Source organism: Polypterus senegalus, chromosome 5 (assembly GCF_016835505.1).
Source record: "Polypterus senegalus isolate Bchr_013 chromosome 5, ASM1683550v1, whole genome shotgun sequence".
Classification (NCBI taxonomy): Eukaryota; Metazoa; Chordata; class Cladistia; order Polypteriformes; family Polypteridae; genus Polypterus; species Polypterus senegalus.
In genome coordinates this window covers 33,021,070-33,044,354 of record NC_053158.1, presented here as the reverse complement: position 1 = coordinate 33,044,354, position 23,285 = coordinate 33,021,070, and the positions used below count along the sequence as shown (strand labels likewise).

Genomic DNA, 23,285 nt, shown 5'->3' with positions numbered 1-23,285 from the left:
GAAAAGTTATTTCAGGTAAAGGAGCATTGAAATCATTGGATGGCATGATTCTCTCATCAGACTGGATGGCCAGCACAGACTACACTACGGAAAACTCAGGAGCAGGGAGGTCACCAGCTGGCAAGGGTCTCCAGGACTGTGACTTTATTTCTGAATTTTTCGTGTATAATTTTAATCTACGTTGTCACTGGCCATAGTTCATCAATTCATTAACTGACAGATATGGGTGGTTTCCATTTATGTTTAATAAGTTCTAGCTTGCTCTTTGTGTGTTTTAAAAACAGTCTGCATTTATATGTGTACCAGCACTGTATTTAGTAATCAGTATTTTCTATACTTGTATTTTAACAGAGTTGTGTTCAGAGTGCTCTGTATTGTAATTTATCTATTTACAGACAGATAGTTTACTAATCCTGAGGATAACTGTAGTTTTACCATTTCAAACAAAAAGGCACATCTAAACATGTAACAAGATTCACCTTTATCTACAAGGATATTAACAAAGTATTAAGCATTTACAAAGAGTACTGCACATTACACATAACTATTTTTCAAAAACTTCACATAAAATATATTCTGTGCCTTTTTAATGTGATATAGAATAATTCAAAGTGACAATAACATATTTATTATTTCTAGTAATAGTTATTGTTACTAGCATAATTAAATATTTAAAGATTATTAATAGCTGCTTATGATGAATACTGAAAGTGTCCGAAATGTCACTATAGCAATCAGATTTTAAGCTTTAGGTTTAAAAACTATGCCAAACTTCAACATAATTGAAATACAAGAATGGCTCTTCCCCAAATGCAATCTAACATTGTTGAATTTGTTACAGTTTTCAGATCTTTGAATAATAATAAAAATGTCTTAATATTATTCAATTTGTGCTTGTTTAAAATTGCATTTCCCTATTGGGCCTATTAAATATGATATGGTCTGTACTGTGCATCACAAGGAGCATAGTGGCTAGTGCCAGGCTAGAGGGTTCAAATCCAAGTCTTAGCACTTGGACTCTGAATATTCTCTTTATGCTCTCTAGGTACTACATTTTTTAGTTTATCTGGAGACTTTAAATTGGACTGGCGATTTAGTCTCCATGTTGTGGTTAAAGCTGCTGCTATATGTTTGGACCCCCAGTAACCTGAACTGGATTAGAAGGTTTCAGTAATTGATGGATGTACTAAGGATGTGTAGCACAATCTACATGATGATTTTGGAGCTGTGTTAGAATAGCTAATGATAAGATTAATTGACAGCTGGCCCAGAGTCACTGACATTTATCCTTGTTTAGGATTTATATTATTCAAGAATTTTTGTTTCACTTTGTTGCCAACAAGCACTGTGTCTCTTTTACATGATTGTTAATTTTTTGCATGAACAAATTTCTGTATTGTGTTCTGAGGTCTTTGCAGTGTATATAGTGGTTTGATTAAGTCATCTATAAAAATGCTAAATTAAAAATAAAAAATGGCTACTGCTGGTTTGTCAGTGGTCTATTCCTATATATTAGCCACTTTACTTTAATATTATATTTATTCAACATTGTTTATTTATCTGAGATGTTGAAAGTAAGGAACTGCAATTATTAACAGATTGGTTAAGTAGAACTTATACTCCTTCTTATACCTGATAACATGCAAAGCCACACCCACAGAAATAGAAAGAAGTAGGCATCTTTAAAGTGTGGTCATGCAAATTCAGAGAGCTAAATGATTTTATTAAATACAATACAAACATGAACACTGATGCACACTATTGCATAAGTATATTTAAATACATTATTCTTTTTCAGCTTATAAAAGATAATACAAACAATTCAAAAAGGACTGAAGAGTAATGTTCAACATGCTTCTCAAGAAAAGGAGATGCTCAGCCCAGTAATTATTTTCATGAGGCCTCTCAGAGGAAAAATGACAAATATTTTATTTTTACTTATTTATTTAAAAGTGGCAAGACAAATTAGAGGCCACAGTCTTTTGTAAGTGTGCTATAATTACATAAAAACTAAAATACTTAATTAAATAAAACAAAAAACATTAGAAATCAAATACATAGAAACACTCTCACTTAAAACAAATTGGGTTATTTATATGTTCTGGTAAACACACCCAGAGTCACCAGAGTATTCAAGCAAACCTTTTTCAGTAGCTTATTCCAAGATGATGGAACACTAAATGCCATCCTGCCAAGATTTGTATCTACTCTGGGAACCTATAATGTCAGAAATACGCACTTGATCATCTCAGTACAATCCCATTTGGGATACTGAATAACGAGACTGTAGACAACAACATAATAACAATAATACGTAGCAGGCAGAGTTGATAGCTGCACCTTACTCTTGTGCTATTGATCCAATTCCATAAATTTTTAGATCCTGCCTCATATATGAAGCAACTTAACAATAACTATGTTTACAGTAGATGTGATTTAGATGGGGCATACAAGCGTCATAGTACCTGACTTCCAAAGATTAACTCAATAGTATTATAAACTGATGCAAACCTTCCATGATGAAGATGTTACACTGAGGCAACAATGTCAATTAAGAAAAGACAGAAGGAGTCAAGAAGAAGACCATAGATACACAAGTTCAAGAGGAAAATAATAACATTATCAAGATTTGTAGTCCGAGGATAACAGAGCATGGGTACAAGTTTAATGTAAAAAGAAGCTTTAGGAAAATAGCCATGGAATTAAAAAAATTGCTACAGAACTGTACAAGTCTTTAACTTTTAGAAAGGTTAACCAGTAATGGAATCATACTGTAAGTGCTAAAAGAAGAAAAGACAGCAAAGTGACTTTTAGGAAAGAGATCACAGAAAATGGCATTACAGAGTTGTCAATAAAAACAAAATTTTGCTTTGGGTCATCATAAATTATGTTTAGTGAGGTGTGAAGTGACTTGGGGTGTTATAGGTACAGACGAAATTGCTGCAATCCCTCTTCACAAACTATATCTATAACTTGAACCAGTGTTGAGAAAAAGTCGACGAACAGATGAATCTGGTGGCCGTCAATAAATAGACTGAGAATTTTCTGGGTCTTCTGGAGAATGTTCTGACAACAAGCAGAACTGAGAAACCTCAGAATCTGGAATTATGGATACAAAGAATTCCCATTACAAGTATATATTCTGTGATATGTTTCAATCACAAAGGCAAGGAAATACAGCTAGCTACTGATTTTTCAAAAATTATACTAAGCTACCATTCTCTACATTTTCTTTGATAACTATAATGCTCAGTTTATTTATTTCCTCTAAATTCTGGAAAAGCAACTTACAGTTCCAAAGCCTGAATCTTATTGTCATGGAAGCTCACCATTTTCATCGAAGCCTCAAAATCCTTTGTGTTCTTTTTTTTTATCATGAATTACACTTATGTGAAGTGCACCAAGCTCTTCTTTAAAACTGAGCTGTATGGAATCTAATAGAAAAGAGCAGATCCAGTGCAAAAGTGTTTACAGCATTATTAAAGGTGGCTACATTAGTCTTGCCAACAAGTTCATCAATAGAGGTCTCAGAATATTCTGGCAGGAGTCACTGTAAATTGTAAGTGAAGTATTATTCTTGTGTGTGGTTTTGGCAAGAAATATTTGGAATAAGGGGAGAAAAGTGAATGGTACTACCCTAACCTGCATCCTTCTAGCACATAGTTATATGGTCAGTTGAGGCTATATCAATAAACTAAATTATGCTGAATATATGAGTCCTTTGAACTTTGTTCCTTTGTGAATTTCCCCTTGGGATTAATAAAGTATGTATGTATGTATGTATCTATCTATCAATCAATCTAGTTGATTGGGTAGCCACATCAGTCCAGCGATATCAGATAAGGAATCCATCATATGCATGTATGCCTTAATAAGGAGTGCCCTCTCCAGTCCGCAACTATTTTCTACATTATTTATTTTATTTTTTTCCACTGTCTTAATATTTTCTCAAAATCAATACAGCATACAAGGAGCACTTCATCAAAATCTAGTTTTCTTCTCACTAAATTTTCATTACAGCCAATGCTTCTCATTCTGCAATGCTTTCAGAATCCAAATGGCCTTTTCATCAATTAAACAATTCATCTTTCTCTTTAACCTTGAATGTTACATGCAATGCATTAAAATCATGTTTCCATCAAATAAGCATTCTTTGCACATGTCAGTAGAAGGTACGATCAAAAATGTCAGTGACTGACACTTGATACTTAAAATGAAGCAAATGCTACAAATAATACATAGACAAAATAAGGAATTAGCTATATTGGTATTCTTTAATGTTCACTGCAACTTTTTTATAATGTAAGAATTCATGAAAAGCAATGGCTTTTTTCCTTTAAATGTTTCTCTTGTGTTTTAGAAGTTAATAAGATAAGATATAAAGTGAAAATATATTGGCTTAAATTGTTTGCTATGGGTCACTGTAAGAAATTAAAACAGGATCTTAAAAAGAGAAGGATGTATAGTACAGAAAACAGGCCTTTCTTATTTATCTAATGGTTTTAAGTCCCTCTTGGGCACAATCTGTCCAAAATCTGACATTCAGTATTATAATTCACAATATAATTTTAAAATGCTATGGAGACAACATTTCAAGAGATCTTCCTGATTTGGAACTGAATGAAAATTATAAATCAGGATTAAGTGAAAGCCACTGAAGTGTAGCGTGATGAGATGTATAACATAGCTCTTGAACTACACTGGGCAATAAACTAGCAGGCAGTTCTTTACAGTTTCAAAATAAAGGTACAACACTGATAGGCCTCTATTACCTATAATATTTACTATACAGTTTTGGCAGATCTTTAGGAGTTGCAAACTGAAGCAGTATATCTTCCTCTCAATTCCACTAGACTAGGTCTTAATCCAAACCTTGTTGCTGTGGATTGCATGCTTTCCATGTATCACTGTTATTTTTTTCAGATTTTCCCTTTCTACATCAGAAAAAAATTCTGATGGATGGTGATTTTGTTTCATTTTCCTTCTTTTTTACTCTTCACATTCATTTAAAAGTAAAAAGCTGTATCTGTTAAGTTATTATTACTTGTTTGACTGAGTAGCACACGATTATAATTTTCTGGTTTTTAAAAAATAAAATAATAAATAAAGACATTTTCTGATTGGTGGATTGGTCATAAGTAATTGTCTTGTTTAAGTTGAGTTTGATGCATATTCAAAAGTGTTGTTGTTTGACTAATGCCCTTTCCAGGATGGGTGTCTGCTTTGTCCCCAGTCTCATGATCATCAAATCATAAAATAAATGGATGGTATCTCATTCTGTCATATATATGTGATCTGATATACTTGTTTTCCATGTAAACTGGCAAATAGTACTTACCTGTCTGTCTACCTCTGGCAGTAAAAGAAGGAGGTATTGTTGAAAATGTTGAGGTAAGGATGCAAATGTATGTTTGTTTATCAAGGCCCGCAAGTTGGTGTTCACTAAAATAGAACCAGGTGTTTCAATGTCAATGTCTTCAGCTTTTGTCCATTTTAGGTGCCCTGGAAAGAAACATACAAATAGTTTATGCATGCTCCGTAGCATTAAATTATAATTCTCATTTATATATGGACAAAAAAAGGGATGACTTTTCCTAATAATTCAACCTAGAACTTGGATTTATCTCAAGGACAGAGGAAGCCCTGTCAATCCAACAGGACATCCATTTGATTGATAATTTCGAAGTTACAGCTTCTTACTGAGATACATACACCCGATTAGATGCCATGGCTTGAAGACTGGCAGCCTGGAAGATATTAGGAAAAGATTTCAAAAGAAAAGGTGGGAGTAAAAGAAGAAGAGAAAGAGGAGGAGGAATAGTTCAACATAAGAAAGAGAGGTAGAGAAAACAAAATAGCATATTGCCCTTTGAAAAATAAGCATAGAGTCAAGATATCTGAGTTCCATTTTAAGGCTGAACTGGAAGCCATGACTTTCATGAGAGACATCATTTTCAATACATTAAATAAACCAAGTGTGAGAGTCTACTATTCCACGTACTGTTTTTGAAAACACAATTTCTATTTGAATATTTGTTGAGTTGATTATAGTGATGCTTCAAAACTCAAACAAATGCAGTAAGAATAGTTGCTAAGCAACATCCCTGTTCCATGGAATTCCCTGTTTCTATCTGATACAGAGTTTAAAAGGGAGTGTGTAGGCAGCAGTGGTTATGCTCTTACTTTGATTCTAATTCTTGTAATGACTTGTCACTGCTTTACTGTTTAATTACAAATAGATACAAGCCATTTTTTTAACTTTGATTTTAGAAAATTATTTAAAAGAAATCAACCTACCTACCTGTCGGAAAAATTCAAGACATTGTGAATCAATTGATGATTCTGAAATTCAATCCAGTAATATGGTATAATTCTACGTAGTAAAGTCCAGGGAATAATTCTCCACCGTGAGAAGTCGATTTGAAATGAAATTTGCTTCAGTGGCGCAGAAAAATGTGAAGCCAACCAAGTATTGCAGTTCAAATATTATTTTCATGTCATGTAAACTATGAATTTTTTTGTTGTTATATTTAAATTTTTCTATGATCCTAGTATATCATGCAATACAGTATTATTAAAGACCACTGGTCTCCCTCCTGCTACAGTATTTACCATCTAGTGTTATATTTATTCTATGATGTTGTATTCACCTTCTGCTTTTGGTATTGCAATACCGTCTTTAGTCTGTGGGAAACATACAAGTAAGAATCCCATCATATTGTTAACGCATAACAGTAACCTTGAATTTAGGTAAATTGAACTAAAATAGACAGTATGGGTGCTCATGGTATATATCATGTCTCAGAAAGATGCACAGAACAAATGTTGCTATTCGGCAAAAATTATCGTACCGGGCCCTGTATAAACAGTGCGTAAGCACAAAAATGTTGTGTACACCTGTTTCTAAGATCACTTTGAAATGTATAAAAACTAAACTTAGAGTAAAGCCATGCACATTTTCATGGCAGCCTCACACCATCCAGACACAAGTTTCTGGTTGGTTTTTCAAATGGGCAGCACTCAGTGTCAAAGCAGTGCTACAGTTTTTGTGTGGTTTCCCTTTTTTTAGATTTGCATCAATGATGCAAGATTTATCAAATACACTGAAATTAATTGCATATTATTTACAAATTTAATTCATTTGATTGTAATCATTCTGTAACAATATAATGGTGCACAGAATGGCCAAACTATTCCAACTATCACGGGCGCTTTAGCATTGTTAGAAGACATTGCAAATGGAAGAATCAGAACAGTGTGTATTTATAGATTATGATGACTGCCTTCTAAGTCAATTTTGATTTCCAAGAGCTGTCCCCTTGGAGCGGTGTACTGCGCTGTCGCTGGCTTTACAAAAGCAGACTTTAAAGAATTGTGCTGTAAATGCACCTTTGCAAGTTCTGCCCACTCTCAGATTTTTAGCCACACAAGCTTTTCAACGTAAACTTGCTGACCGATTTGGAATTTAACAAACATCACTGAGTCGCGCCATGCCAGGTGTTTAGGATGTTACTATTTGCTTGTCATCCAGATATACTGTATAAGATTTCCTTACACTGTGGTTGAACTGAGAAACATCAAATTGCAATTCGCAGCAACATCTAGTTTTTCAAATGTAATCAGAGTGGTCAATTGCATGCACATTGCTATTGCAACGTTACTGGGCAAATTACATCACCCAGGGATGAATCACCAAAAGAATGAGCTGTCATACCGTCATTTATAGCAGAAGACCCTATAAAAATGGCAAATCCTCATAGTCGCAGGTGTTTTATCCACCTAGTACAGCAAAAGGTAAGCAGTCCTGTTAAGGATAGCAAGTCACCTCAAAGAGCCATTTAAAGAGCATAGTATCTATCCATTGTGGCACTTGGTGTTGATGCTACACTATAAAGGCGCCCTCAGAGAATGAATCTGATTAATTAAATAGAAAAGATTTCCATTCTATTAATGTGCTGCTCTATGGTCCACAGAAAGTATGTCACATTCTGAAAACATGTAGTGTGCTGCATATTGTGGCACACAATTGTGGCTTACCTGTACTTGAAGAGATGTGGAAAGATGAACATGACACTCACCAAATGATCAGCAAAATAGGACAGCATTTCAGCATTTTTTCTAAATATAGAAACTGACAAGTAGCTGTTTCCCTGGGTTAGATTCTCTTAGGGGAGATTACAGAGGAGGTGCTTTGGGAAGTGCAGCACAGTCACTATGATTATAGCATACACGTATGTGAGAAAATACGCCATTCTTTAACGACAAGTGCATGCATGTGAGTTGGTCACAAGTCAGTCGGTACCGAGATTATCACATAAAAACAGAGATTGGAGTATGTGTAAGGCATAAGCGGTGCTTGTATTAATTTTCTTTTCTTTTTTGCCCTTGGAAGGCCAAAAATGACCAGGAATGCCATACTTAATATTCTATAAAGGTAATAAAGGAAGAGAGAAACAAAAGAAAAAAACAGAAAAAGAGTGAACAAGTATGGCTTCATTCAGGGTTGGTCTCAGTGTTAGCAGTGCAAAGCGAAGGGACACTACTTGGCAACCTGCCCCCCCAATAGCTTGAGTACAATATGGCAGTTTTATTAATTAGCAAATAAGAATGCAAAAATACTATCAATACACAAATATGTGAGGGTCCCAATGACAAAATTCTTATTGAAATTTTGCGCATTAAAGACACTTGTGCATGTTTCTCATGCATGGGCATAAAAGATTACAGTGGTACACTGGTACCATATAATGAGCAAATGCTGAATCAACAGCTAAACTGACAGTTCTCAGAAATGGGGAGTTAGCCAGACTCTGCACCATCTGGGAACCTTAGAAATCTCACAGTTTTCTGTGCAACCTGATCCTGTGCATCAACTATAGTGATCCCTCGTCGATTGCAGAAGTTGCATTCCAGAACCCCCCGCGAAAGATGAAAATCCGCGAAGTAAAAACCACATGTTTACATTGTTATTTTTATATTGTCACGCTTGGGTCACAGATTTCCACAGAAACACAGGAGGTTGTAGAGACAGGGACTTTAAAACACTGCAAACAAACATTTGTCTCTTTTTCAAAAGTTTAAACTGTGCTCCATGACAAGACAGAGATGACAGTTCCATCTCACAATTAAAAGAATGCAAACATATGTTCCTCTTCAAAAGGGTGCGCGTCAGGAGCAGAGAATGTCAGGGAGAGAGAGAGAGACAGAGAGAGAGAAAAGCAAACAATCAAAAATCAATAGGTGCTGTTCCGGCATTTAAGTATGCGAAGCACCGTGCGACAAAGCAGCTGCAAAAAAGGGAGCAATGTGAAGGTAGTCTTTCAGCATTTTTTAGAGGAGCGTCCGTATCCTCTAGGCCAGAGTACGAACAGCTCCTCTGCTCACACCCCCTCTGTCAGGAGCAGAGGATGTCAGAGAGAGAGAAAAGCAAACAATCAAAAATCAATAGGTGCTGTTCGGGCTTTTAAGTATGTGAAGCACCACGCAGGAAGCATATTGTATATCATTGAGTTTTTTTTAATACATAATACATGCTCTGATTTGGTAGCTTCTCAGCCATCCGCCAATAGCGTCTCTTGTATGAAATCAACTGGGCAAACCAACTGAGGAAGCATGTACCATAAATTAAAAGACCCATTGTCTGCAGAAATCCACAACACAGCGAAAAATCCGTGATATATACAGTATTTAGATATGCTTACATATAAAATCCACGATGGAGTGAAGCCGCGAAAGTCTAAGCGCGATATAGCGAGGGATCACTGTAATTGGGAAACAACCTTTTTACTTGTTCAAATCAAGACAGTGAAATACAGTTGACATCACTATACTGACCACTGATCCCCTTCACTTTAAATTTCATTGTGGCCAATTCTGATTCCATTGTGGTCACTCTGCATTTGGTATGTATATTGGTGTTTACATTTTTCCTTCATTTCCACTACCAGCTCTTATGCACAACTTCTGTATTTTGACATATTTGATGATGAATAAATAATGATAAATAAATTTCTTGTGTTCGCTGACTCCTGAATTTAGATATTTTAAATTTAAGATTTGATAATGACAAGATAATTGTTAAAGGTTTCCTCACATGTTAAACCACTTTTTAAGACAGTTTACATACTCTGTCATGACTGCATATACAATTTATTGCTATCATAATATGCATCAAAGTATACAGTTTAGCTAAGTGATTAATGTAGTAGATTCTATGTTCCAAGAATTTCATTTCATTTTCACCATTTCAATCACTATCATGGACACACTATGTAACTTTGAGCATGTCACTTAACAGGGCACTGTCCCAACTGTAATAAGGTATACACAGAATTGTATTGCTGTACTTATAACTTACAGGTCAAATAAAAACAAATGACTTTCTCATTTACCTAAACCAGATTTCTTCAGTTTCTTTAAATGTTGGCTAATTTGTTTTCCTGTTGGAGATCTCTGGCCATGTTTCAAATCCTTTTCACATCCATCTCCATCACCAAATCCATTTTTAGACTCAGAACCTGCAGAGAAAAATGTGTCAGTTGTGGAAAAAAACAGAAAAAGAAAACAAACACACACAATAATGATTTAGCATGTATAGAGTTTTACAATAAAAATTTATATAACCATAGCCAGGCCTCATAACAAGTGTAGAAGCCAAGGTAAATGAAAAATATCAGAGTAGAGAGTATTCAAGGCAAAACACTATCAATGCAGTTCTAAATGATGCATTAAAATCTTTTACTTTGTAACAGTAATATGGAGGTGTATTATCTTCAGGATCACTTTTACATGCCAAGAAATTTTTAAGGCTGATATACAGGTCTATTTAAAACCAACTGCAATTATTTAGTAGACTTGAGTGCACAATATATCTCCATTAAGTTTATACAGTGGGGACTGAGGGATGACATTTCTGTCCTAATTAAAGACAAAGCAGGAATGGCCATATTGGCACAATGTACAAATTCAACAACATTTTCATAATACACATTGAATATTAATAAAAAGACATACAGACAACAGACAATTTACATGTTAGGCTTCTATAATACAGTTATTCAATTAGTTACATTGTCTACTGCCAACAGCCTTACTATGCCCAAAATAGTTTTAATAATTTTAATAGATTTAACATGGTACAAATTTAGTAGTGAGTTTAAAGAATATAGTCCAAAACAACACAAAGTTAAGTTCAATATAAACATGCAAAACTAATAAAGAACAATGCATTATATAACGTTAAAAAAGGTGGGACTTGAGGCACAATGTTGCTGGTCTGCAGAAAGACATGCTACCATTTGTACTATTCTGCAATCACTTTAGACTGGCATTAAGATCACCCTTTGCAACTATTAAATGCAAACGATTATTGTGATGGATTTTTGTAGTTCTCACCGATACACTGGTGAAAACCATTTTTAATATTTTTTTTACCAACAATCAACAACTTCTTTTCAGTGAGTTAGTGAGTCAATCACAGACATGTAATTTCATATATATGTATTGTTATTGGAGGTGAGAATGGACTGATGTAAAGGCTGGGATGGATTGCGCTCCCTTTCCCGGGTGGGACAATAGAATGAGTGGGCAGGCAGAGACAAATTTTTAAGACTGTATACTCCTCTGACACACTAGGTGGAAGTGCCCCATGGCGGGTGCATCCATACTCATACCTGTTATATCTCAGCCAGGGTTCCTTCCCTGGCTAGGGTTCAAATGCTTGTTTTGTGTCTTTGTTGTACATTTTTTATTTTTTGTAACCTTTATTATTTTTTTGTTTATGATTTGCAGTATTCTTTTGTGTTTATTGCATCTGTACCAAACCCTGTCATATGTTTCGTGTGTTATGTGGGTGGTCCCCCAAAAGGCAGTCCAGGAACTGCTCTCCACCTTATATATCCAGTGGTCTCCCACAGTTCATGGCAGTCCATCGTGAATGTGCTCTGGAGTTGGTGAGTTAACATGTGAGTGGATGTTTTGATCTCCTGTTCTGTACTTTTGACCCCACACTTGATTCTGCTTGGGACATTGTTTGCTTTTGGAATTGCCTTTAAGAGGCACTGTATGTCTTTTGTGCTCTTCAGAACTCCACAGCACTACAGATCAGTTTTTGGGAAGAATAAATATTTTATTTTATAAAGATTTAATGAGTCCCTCTTGTGTCTAGCTGGAGTCTTTAATGGGATTTCCCCCATCTAGCGGACATTTTCAGAAGTGGTTTTGGAACTTACATACTTTGGGAATGCTAGTCATAGTAACATCTGCAAGGCATACTGGGAACTATGGTCCTACTGGGTATCCTTGCTTGGGTTCTTTGGATACAGAAAGGGGGAACTACAAGGGAATAGCTGTCTCTACTTTGAGGTGCTTCCTTTGTGCAATGTTCTGGCGACAGAAGTACAATTGGGTCCGGTGTAAAAGGGCCCACTTCGGCTAACTTAAGGAGGTAGAGTTGTGAGGAGGAAGACAATTCGGCTTGTTAGGAGGTTTTTGAAGCAAAGGGAAGATTTGTGGCATCTGTATTGAAGACAAAATCCAAATAAAATGTTATTTTAACCTGTGACTAGGTTTGTGTAGGATTTGGGGTCCCAAGATGCCACCAAGTGGCCACAGTATGTATTTTTATTTTTATTTTCTCCTACTAATGTCTTTCCTGTTTAAAATAAAAATTACTTAAGAATGTATTAATATCAAAAATACACCAGGAAATGTATGGAATACTGAAAATTGAGCATTTAATTAATTTTAGTTTTTGGATGCTTTAATTGGCTGATGCTTTCTGTTCACACTTAAGATTTACATTTCTTTATGCTATGCCATAGTAGTGACAAACGGCAAATATGACAAGAAAATAAAGTACTAATTATGATGAAACACATTTATTTTGGTATTTAACTTTTTATTCAGTATGCTATTCTGTAACTATATACAATACACACTAATTTTACACATGCTTTTAAATTTTTTGAATTTGAAGAAAAAACACAGACACATAGTGGAAAAACTACTGGCAAGGACAAAACAAAAAAATGTAAGGGTCAAATAAATTTATTTTCTTTTGACAGAAACAAGAGCTGTTGGCAGATTCTTCAGAAGAAGTAATAAGCTTTAAATAAAATGGTTTAAATACTGTCAAGATTATTACATCATCTACATTTCATAGAAACTTGAATTCCAATTAGGTATTTAATATTTTTTCACCATCACAGTTTTATTTCTTTTCAAGAAGGTTTGTGAGAAAAATCTATACTTGGTACTTTGGAATATATCAGATAGAAGTAAGCAACTGGCAAAAAATACAGTCATCTGGCAATTTGCAACAGATGTAATCAAAAAGCTTTTTAGTATAATTCTGTCTTTGTTAATTGTGACTTACTTGAGAGTAATCTAAGAGTCATCTAAGAGTCAAAAGTAATTACTATTATCTCTAAAATTTTTTATACATAATATATGAGTAGACAACAGATTTTCATTTACATGGATAAGAAAACTCAAAAAATTCCAATAAAAAACTCGACTCGAATGCATTCAGTTTCACCCTTTATGGTATGATGTCTCATTTGATCCGAACTCTTTAGCTCAAATAAATCCTTTTGATGCCATTATTGCATAATTTCTCTTCAAGAAATATTAACATATTGTACTATGTATAAAATGTCAAAGTCTTGACCTGGAGAATCATCACATAATTCATTGGGTGGATTATATACTGTACATATACATCACTTACATCCAGGGCCACTTGTAGCCTTTATGGAGCACTGGGCAACACAGCAATTTTGGGGTTCTTGCTCCTGTTAATCTCTCTTATCTATGTGACATTAATGTTACCTACTGGCTACAAGACAAGTGCTTGCTGAGCTTGCATATGTCAGGAAATGGCCCTGCTTCCACCATTGCTTTCTGTGTTACCTTGCATGCTTTCAAAAATATCTCGTAAAAGGGCTTACAGTAAAGCACAGAATGATTAAAATTGGTTTTGATATAGAAACCAGTAAAAATTACAGCCCTAGAAAGTTTTAGTATTAGTAAAATATATTAAATAACTGATTTTAGGTTTTGATCTTAAAGTTATAATAAAAATATAAAGGGAAAAAGCAAACAGTGAAACTGGAAGGAGAAGAAGTGTAATGAGGGAGCTTGTGAGATCCTTGCTGCCACTGGTTAGAAGTCCTTTACTACTCCCATGTTTTTGTAAATGAGTATCAATACAAGAGTCATACCACAGCAGAAGAAGATCTGTAGGTTTCTACCACAAAGCCTGCCTGTGAAATAATGCAATAATTTTTTAAAAGAATAGAATGTTTTTTTTTAAACAATACATAAAGTTTTTTTATTTAAGAACAATACCGAAAATGTTTTATATGGTTAAAGTGGGTTATAATGTTGATTTATTGTGATGGTTTTAGCTTTGATTTGGAGGCAGTATATACACTCACAGAGCAAATTATTAGGACCATTACACTAATACTGGATAGGGCCTGTTTTTGCTCTCAAAATGGCCTCAGTTCCCTGTGGCATGAATTTGACCAGATGTTGGAAACATTCCTTTGAGATTCTCTTCCATGTTGACATTATTTAATAATGCAATTTCTGTCGATCTGGCAGCTGCATAGTCAAACTGCTAACCTCCCATTCTACCACATCCCAAACATGTTCTATTAGATTCAGACTTAGTGATAGATAGGCCATGCATTCAGCTCACTGAACTGTCATGTTCATGAAATCAGTTTAAGATGACTTTATCACATGTTGCATTATCATTTTGGAAGAAGTCATTAGAAGGTGGACAAAGTTTGGCCATGAAGGATCCACATGGTCAGCAAAAATACTTAAATAGGCTGCAGCATTCAAGTGGTGGTAGCTTAGTATTAACGGCCCCAAAGTGTGCCATGAAAACATTCCCCAAAGAAATACACCACCACTAATCTGATCTGTAGATATAAAGTAGTTTAGGTGCATGAATGTTATTGATGTTAAATTCTGACCCATTGTATCTGTGATGGCATTTTCTGCCACCACCATCTGATTGAGGTACTGTGTAGCCATCTGTTGTGCTCTGATCAAGTTCTCCAGCTGTCCTCAAGACAAAGCCTGGAAACAATGAGGAATGACTTAAGAATATTTATGCAGAGTGCCCAGTGGGGGCCGGACGGTCTTTAGTCTGTACAACTCCTGCAGATTGTTTTATTGTCATATATAAGAACTCTACTATTCTACTAATTATATATCTATGTTACAAAAGCTCATATTAATTTATTTTTAGTACTTGTTGTTATTCTTGCCTAATTGAACTTGTTTTCCTTTCCTTGTAATTATTTCTATGACATACTGTAAAGCACATACATTCTGTGTATAAAAATGTGCTGTAGAAATAATGCTGTTATTGTTGCGCACCACAGCAGAAATCAAGATTAACCATCCAGTCTCCAACTGTAAAGTTTCAGTGAACCTGTGCCCACTGCAGCCTCAGCTTTCTATTCTTGGCTGACATTGGTGGAACCTAAGGTGGCCTTATGCTGCTGTTGCAGCCCATTTGCCTCAAGGTCTGACAAATTATGCATACTGAGATGTGTTTCTTATGACCACATTTGTACAGAGTGGTTATGTGTGTTACCGTAGCCTTTCTGTCAATTCAGACCAGTCTGGCCATTCTCCTCTAACCTCCTTAATGTTAGACCCGAGCACCACTCAGGCTGTAAAAACAGTTCTAAAAGCATTAGTCTCAAGTGTCTATCAGGGGACTACATAGACGTGTTTTGCATAAGACCCGAGGTTTACTTGGGCTCTAAAAGTGGCAACTACATTAGTGCCAAGCGTTACTTGGGCCATACTATATGGTTGCGAGACATGGATGCTATCCAGTGACCTGAGACGAAGACTGGACTCCTTTGATACTGTGTCTCTCCGGAAAATCCTTAGGTACCGTTAGTTTGACTTTGTGTCAAAGAGGCACATTACCTACATTGTAAGGGAGCATCAGTTACGGCACTACGGCCATGTGGCTCATTTGCCCGAGGGTGATCCAGCTCATAAGATCCTCATTGTTGGGGACCTGAGTGGCTGGACCAGGCCAAGGGGTCACCCATGTAACCCCTGGCTGCGCCAGATAGAGGGTAATTTACGGAGGGTAGGACTGGACTGCGTGTCTGCCTGGGGGGTTGACAACCGGGATGCCGAGCTGTTTCAACGTGTAGTGGGTGCAGCAGCGCACTGTACCACTGTACCAGTGCATGCTCCCCAACCTGACTTGACTTGTTACTTGGCCAGCGGTATAGGCATGTCTTACATGAGCGTCAGGCCTGAATGTGTCTTCTCCTAGCCTCATAATGACATCTCATAAGAAACACCTCTCATCAGCAGTGATGACAAAGTGAATCTGTCTTTAAGTAGTGAAGCTGAAACAAACAGTAAAAACAAAAGTGATTCTGGGAACCTGAAAGTGACACTCGCATCACTCACACATGTGCAATTTTACCGTTTTGCATGTTATACAGCAGAAAGATGAATAAATATGTTTTCAAGCCAAAAAATGCAACATCTTTTATGTTTTTTTGAGAAAAATGTAATGATAAGGAGGTTAAGAGGGAATTTCCATCTGCAGAACTGCTATTCACTAAATATTTTTTGCATCACTCTGAGTGAACTCTAAAGTGAAAATCAAAAAAGTAGTAGTTACAGAAATAACTCATACCAGGCCATATGACACCAACAATCATGCCATGGCCAAAATCACTTGCATCTGAAATCAGATATTTTTCTGATGTTTGTTGTGAACATTAACTGATGCTCCTGATCTGTAAGACATCTGCATGATTTTATGCATTGTGCTGCTGTAACATGATTGGATGATTAGAAAATCGAACGGAGCAGGTGCACATAATTTGCTCAACGAGTGCACATTTCAGTTTTTAAATTTGCTAACAAAGTCAGCGTTTGTGTGTAATTACAGCCTGATAGCTCCTGAAAGTGTGCTTTATGTAAATATAAAGTGAAAGTGGTTAAACTTTTTTTTTTGGTTTTATAATGGGTTGTGGTATACTAAGTCTCATGATTTCTCCTCATACAACAAGTACAAAGGATAGCAACAGCATCCAAATGGATTGTTGGCATTAATAAAATAATCCTTTTTGTTTTCCCTCCACACTAAAAGGCACTATGTCAAATAAAATGTTAATTACATTTTTGTGAATGACCAATACAAGGAACGGGCTACCCCTAACCATTTTACTTAACTGATTAAAAAATGAGCGCAAAGAGTTGCTTTGTAATGTATTAGTAAATTTGTTAAGTCAATATTTCACACTACCTATTTGGAGTTTGTATGTGTCTGCTTGAGCTTTTCTCAACTTAAATTTTCCTCCAACATCCCAAATAGGTGCAAGTTAGGCTAAACAGTGACTCCAGGTTGGCCCTGTACAGTTGTGTTTGAGTGTGCCCTGTCCAGTGTTGGCTTCTATCCTGTACATGAGATATGCACCGGCTTCCCATAACTAAGGACAATATACACTTACTGGCCACTTTATTAGGTACACCTAGCTAGTACAGGGTTGGACCCTCTTTTGCCTTCAGGACTGCTGTAATTCTTCATGGCATAGAATCAAAAAGATTCTGGAAACACTCCTCAGAGATTTGCTGGTTCGAATCCTGTAAATGCCAAAAGGGACACTGCTCTGTTGGGCCCTTGAGCAAGTCCCTTAACCTGCAATTGCTCAGCGCTTTGAGTAGTGATAAAAGCACTATATAAATGCAAAGAATTATTATTATTATATTGACATGACAGCATCATGCGGTTGCTGCAGATTTGTTGACTGTATATTCATAATGCGAATCTTCCTTTCCACCACATTCCAAAGGTGCTCTATTAGATTGAGATCTGGTAACTGTGGTGGCCACTTGAGCACAGTAAACTATTGTTGTGTTGAAGAAACCAGTCTGAGATGATCTGAGCTTTGTAACATGGTGTGTTATCCTGCTGGAAGTAGCCATCAGAAGATGGGTACGCTGTGGTCATAAAGGGTGGACATGGTCAACAACAATACTCAAGTAAGCTATGGCATTTAAACAATGCTCATTTGGTAATAAGGGACAAAAAGTGTGCCAAAATATAACCACACCATTACACTACCAGCATCAGCCTGAACTGTTGATACAAGGCATCCATGGATCCATGCTTTCATGTTGCTGACATCAAATTCTGACCCTACCATAAGAATGTCACAGCAGAAACTGAGACTCATCAGACTAATTTTGGTGAGCCTGTTCACACAGTAGTCTCAGTTGCCTGTTCTTAGCTGACAGTAGTAGCATCCGGTGTGGTCTCCTACTGCAGCAGCACATCTGCATAAAGGTGCAATGTACTGTGTGTTCAGAGATGCTCTTCTGCATACCTCAGTTGTAACAAGTGGTTATTTGAGATAGTGTTGTCTTTCTATTAGCTCAAACCAGTCTGGCTGTTCTCCTATAACCTCTGGCATCAACAAGGCATTTTTGCCCTATGAACTATAACTCACTGGATATTTCCCCTTTTTTGAATAATTCTCTGTAAAGCCTAGAGATGGTTGTGCAACAAAATCCCAGCAGATCAGCAGTTTCTGAAATACTCAGACCAGCCTATCTAGTACCAACAACCATGCCACTTTCAAAGTTATGTAAATTGCCTTTGTTCCCAATTATGATGCTCAGTTTGAACTTCAGCAGGCCATCTTGACAATGTTTACAAGCCTAAATGAACTGAGTGTCTGATTAGATATCTGCGTTAACAAACAGTTCAGCAGGTCTACTTAATAAAGTGTTCGGTGTGTGCAGATTAGTGAGTAAATGGATGGCCAATTGGATGTTTTTTTAGATTTTAATCGTGGCTTAAAATTGATGAGTGAAGGCCAGAAGGAGTTCATTTTGCAAGAAATAACAAGATTACACCTCTTTGATTTGGGTTAGCTTGGAACTTTATGGCAAGATAGTTGGATCTCACTGCTAGTAAAGTAGGAAGAAACTTAAGAAGCAATGTGAGAAAGATCTTCTTTTGCAGTCTTTAAAAAATGACCTTGTACAATGTGCATATTGATACAATTTTTGTAACAGATCTCACCACCTGTATTTTTTTTCTTTCTTTATGATGCTGGGTGGCCAGACAATATGAAAGCCTCAATTTAGATAGGAAATTATACTGCACCGCATGTAATTCTTCCCATCTGTTTGCAACATGGACTTTTATTGTCAATACAAAATTTATTTCAGATCAGAAATTATTTGGCATTCATTTTGAAACAAATATCTTTCTGAAAGTACCTGATTCTCAGGAGATCTTACACAATGGTGAATGAAGAAAAAAACTCCTAAAAATATGTTTAACATTTGCTTCATATTATGAACAAAATATGTAAAACTTGGTCTTTTGCCAAGGTTAATATTCCAGTTCTTTGAAAAGCACAAAAGGAAAGGCTTTAACTTCTGAACTCCCTGCTTAATGTAATAGAGACAACTTAAAGAAACATTAATTGTACATTAGGCACATATTTTATTTTTTCCTTTAAAAACACACAAAGAATTGCAATGGTGTTTGCAATGCTGAATGCATAAAAGAAAATTGAGTCAGATGAAGATGAAAATGTCCATATCATAAGAATGTAAATGGGACTAAAATATATATATATGTTACTCACTTACTCTCAATCAGCTTATCCTGGGGTTGTGGTGCTCAAACCCTAAGACAGACAGACCAATCAAATCTGTCTTGAAGTAAAATTTCAAGTACTTTTAAGAGACTTCCTGGGACTTCCTGGGTCTACAACTGGGTGTTTTTTCAGTAGGCAAATTGTAACATTCCGTATAGTATTATAAAGTACATTTCAGAAAAATATCCACTTTAATAAAAGGACAACTGCCTGTTTTTTATATGTGTCCATCTGGTTGCTATGTCTCTATTATATGGTATTTGGTATGGGATTTGAAAAAGCAGTGCTAACGTTTGTGATACACCATCTGTTGGAATGAAAAATACAATGAATTGTATTACAACATGAATTAGAAAATACATTCCAGTAGATGGTGAACAACAAACATGAACGCTGAATACATCCAGCAAACAGTAACTGTTGGATGGACAGAAATCAGCTTATCCTACCTGCTTGTGATTCAGTGTATCTATCTGTGTGTCCGTCCAGTTGCTAAGGTTAGGAAGAAAAATGTGCACATAGTCAAGACATTTAGAAAAAGAGTGAAAAAAATCACAAATGATAATCAAAATATTAAATAAGGGTCTAAACATTAAAAAATGGTCTTATCTGCCTACTCTATTGTCTGAAGTTATATGCCACCAACGGCAGCGTGGTAGAAACTTTCTACTGCACCCACTTGGGCCACATGAACAAGGTTTGTAGTTGTAATACTAATCACTTATAACTCTGAGTGGCAGGCAATGGATGAGTGAAAATAATGATAAACCAATGCGTACATTGGGAAACCAAAGCCTGGACATAAATAGGCTAAAATCTCTAAACTAGGCCAATGCTGTAGTGACCACTACTACATTTTTCCAGCAAAACACTTAAGACTATAAAGCTGGGTTTATACTTCACGTGATGCGACACGTGCACCTGCAGACGCTGCTGCTACACAAGAGGTGTACTGTTTATACTTGCATGTGTACTTTACGTAACTATGGAAGATTCCACCAGGTGGCAGTTCGAGATATCATCACTGTGAGAAAACATTCAGCTTCGCTGTGTTTTGAACTGCATGAAACATCCATTATATTCTGAGAACACCTTGCCACAACATCTCTGAAAAGTATGGATGTTTATTGATTACATCCATCAATCCAGGGATTCGCCCATTCCAGCAAGCAGTGGGTGTAAGGCAGAAAAAAGCACACACATACACTAGCATCATTTTAGCATCACCAAATCCCCAAACTTTCATGACCCTGGAAGGAAACCAGAAGCACACTGTGGAAATCCACCAGGAAAACATGCAAACTCCAGGCAGGACTGATTCCCTGTGAGGCAGAAGCGCTGCCGTATTCATTACTTAAATTAAGTTAATGATTTGTCTGTAACATTTATCTGTATCTGTAAAATGTAAAATACATACTTTAATGCACGTGATATCAAGTATAAATCTAAGGATTCTAAATGTGCAGAGATCTGGCATATCATAAATTGAATGTGTTCTATGTGGCAATTGCTGCTTGCCGTTGCTGTCAGTTCAGGAGGAAGCCCCAGAAGCACGTAATGAACTGGGTCAATTTTAAGATGAAGTTTTAGATGGTCTACTTTAATGATAAAATAAACTACGAGATTAAAGTGGACATTTCGAGATTAAAGCTGAAATTTCTACTTTAATCACAAAAGATACCTTTTACACTGTGTCCCTAAATTTTTTTCTCTGTGGCTCAAATATGCTGCCATACATTCTGATGCTGTTGTGAAGGTACAAAAAAAAAAAATAAAGATGGCATGCGAGACCTTTAAAATGTATCGTGTCGTTACTTTGGGGAATATGCAATGCTTAAATATAAAAGCACCATGAATGTATTTTATGTTGGCATTTAGCTTCACCACATCGAACCATTCATCAAACATCAAAACATGCACATCGATCCTGTAGGATCTGTAAAGCGGCTTTCTGTCAAATGCTGATAGCAAACAAAGACTTTGACATCAAGTTCTACTTGATCACAATGCGCCCCCTGATTTTTAGCTGGTACTGCAACTCATGTACATGTTGCATTAATTTCTGAGGATGTGCTCAGATGACACGTCAAATGAACGCTGGGAACACATGGCAGCCATGTTGCGTGTTATGCGTATTTTGAGTGCTAAGTATTAATCGGCCCTAAGAGTGGTCAGTTTGACACACAATGGTGAGAGGAAACAGCAAAAAATAAGAGAAAAAGGTTGCCATAAGGGAAAGGTGTTGGGTATGTATTATGAAAGCAGACCAAATAGACAACCCATGCATAAAATAAAAGAACATGAGGTCCACATTCATCACTTAAATTTCATGTAATCTTAGATGGGTAGCATAGTGTTAAAACTGCTGTTGAATAACTTTCAGCTAGCTAAAGTAATTAATATTTACACCATTTTCAGTTGTGAATATAATTATTTTTTGTTTATTTCCAATTAATTCAATTAAAATTTTATTGTCGCAAGTAGAAAATTTGGTTAGCAGGCTTATTTTAGAAAGACCATGTGTGATATGTGCTCTGTGGCTCACTGCCGATTTTAAACAAATAATCGCGCCCTGTGCAGGTGCAGGCTCTAAGCAGGTGTGAGGGTGTGTAAATAAATGCGTTTCACTCCGCGGTTTGCAGAGGCACTGTCTGACAGCATTGCATTCATGTGCAGAGGTAGATGAACCAATCAGTCTCCATGCTGCCGCGGAGGTAGCGGCTCCTCACGCCTGCACTCAACTATCTAACAGTTTTAAAATGAGTCTGCATGGGTCAGGGGTGAGAAAAAAGGGAGAGAAATAAAATGGATGTGTGAGAGAGAATGGAAACAGGTTGTGGAAAGAGCAGCATTGGATGGTGAGATGAAACAGGCCATTCGGCTAGTGGGAGAAAGGCAGTTTGATCTTGGGCCCTGCAAAGGAGAAATGAAATGGTGTTCCAGAGGCTGGTTTGACCCATTGATTATTTGTGTAGAGTGGGCACGAGCATGGTTTTCTCCAGGGATCTGAGGTATGACTGTGGGTGCATGAAGGATGATGAGAGGAGGACCAACCTTAGACGGTCTGGCCAGAGCCATGAGGGCAGCCAAGACGGAGGTTGGGTGAAGAAGACCATGACTGTTAATGTCTCCGCTGGCTCTGTGAGCAATAAGTGAGCAGGGGAGACCCATTGTGCCAGCTGTGCCATTTTTATAGTGGATTTTTGCTCTTGTATTTCACAATATTTATTTATTTATGATATTTAGGTATTGCACCTGGGGACTCTGTCATGATTTTTTTTCTCTTTTATAATAAAAGCATTTCTTGCATTTTTTTCACCATCCACTTGCAATGTGTGTGTTTGTCCTCATCTGCTGGGTCATCTTGGTTACAGTACCGACGGTGTCGGGTTCAAAAAACTCCCAGAATAGAATGTGAGCAGAAGCCAAGCCGCGCTGTCACACAATGACATATTGTTAAAAAAAAAAGGCAGACAAAAAGTTATTTTATTTTCTTTTGTACAAAGAAAAAGAAAATGCAGTTGTGAATGTGATATAAAATATACCATTTTAAGAATTTTTTAGATCATTAATTTTTATTCTCAGTAACTTGAACCTATGACCTAATGA

General features: G+C 36.4%; 1 protein-coding gene across 3 annotated transcripts in view; it reads right to left on the bottom strand.

Moving 5' to 3' along the window:
• LOC120530197 (putative Polycomb group protein ASXL3) overlaps positions 1-23,285 on the bottom strand; it is a 262,912-nt gene that overhangs the window by 30,715 nt on the left and 208,912 nt on the right. For all 3 annotated transcript variants that reach the window (XM_039754458.1, XM_039754459.1, XM_039754460.1), the window contains 2 exons: positions 10,392-10,517; positions 5,339-5,502 (listed from right to left, as the gene is read on the bottom strand). In XM_039754458.1, coding sequence (XP_039610392.1) covers positions 5,339-5,502; positions 10,392-10,517 — 290 coding nt within the window. The remainder of the gene's footprint in view (positions 1-5,338; positions 5,503-10,391; positions 10,518-23,285) is intronic.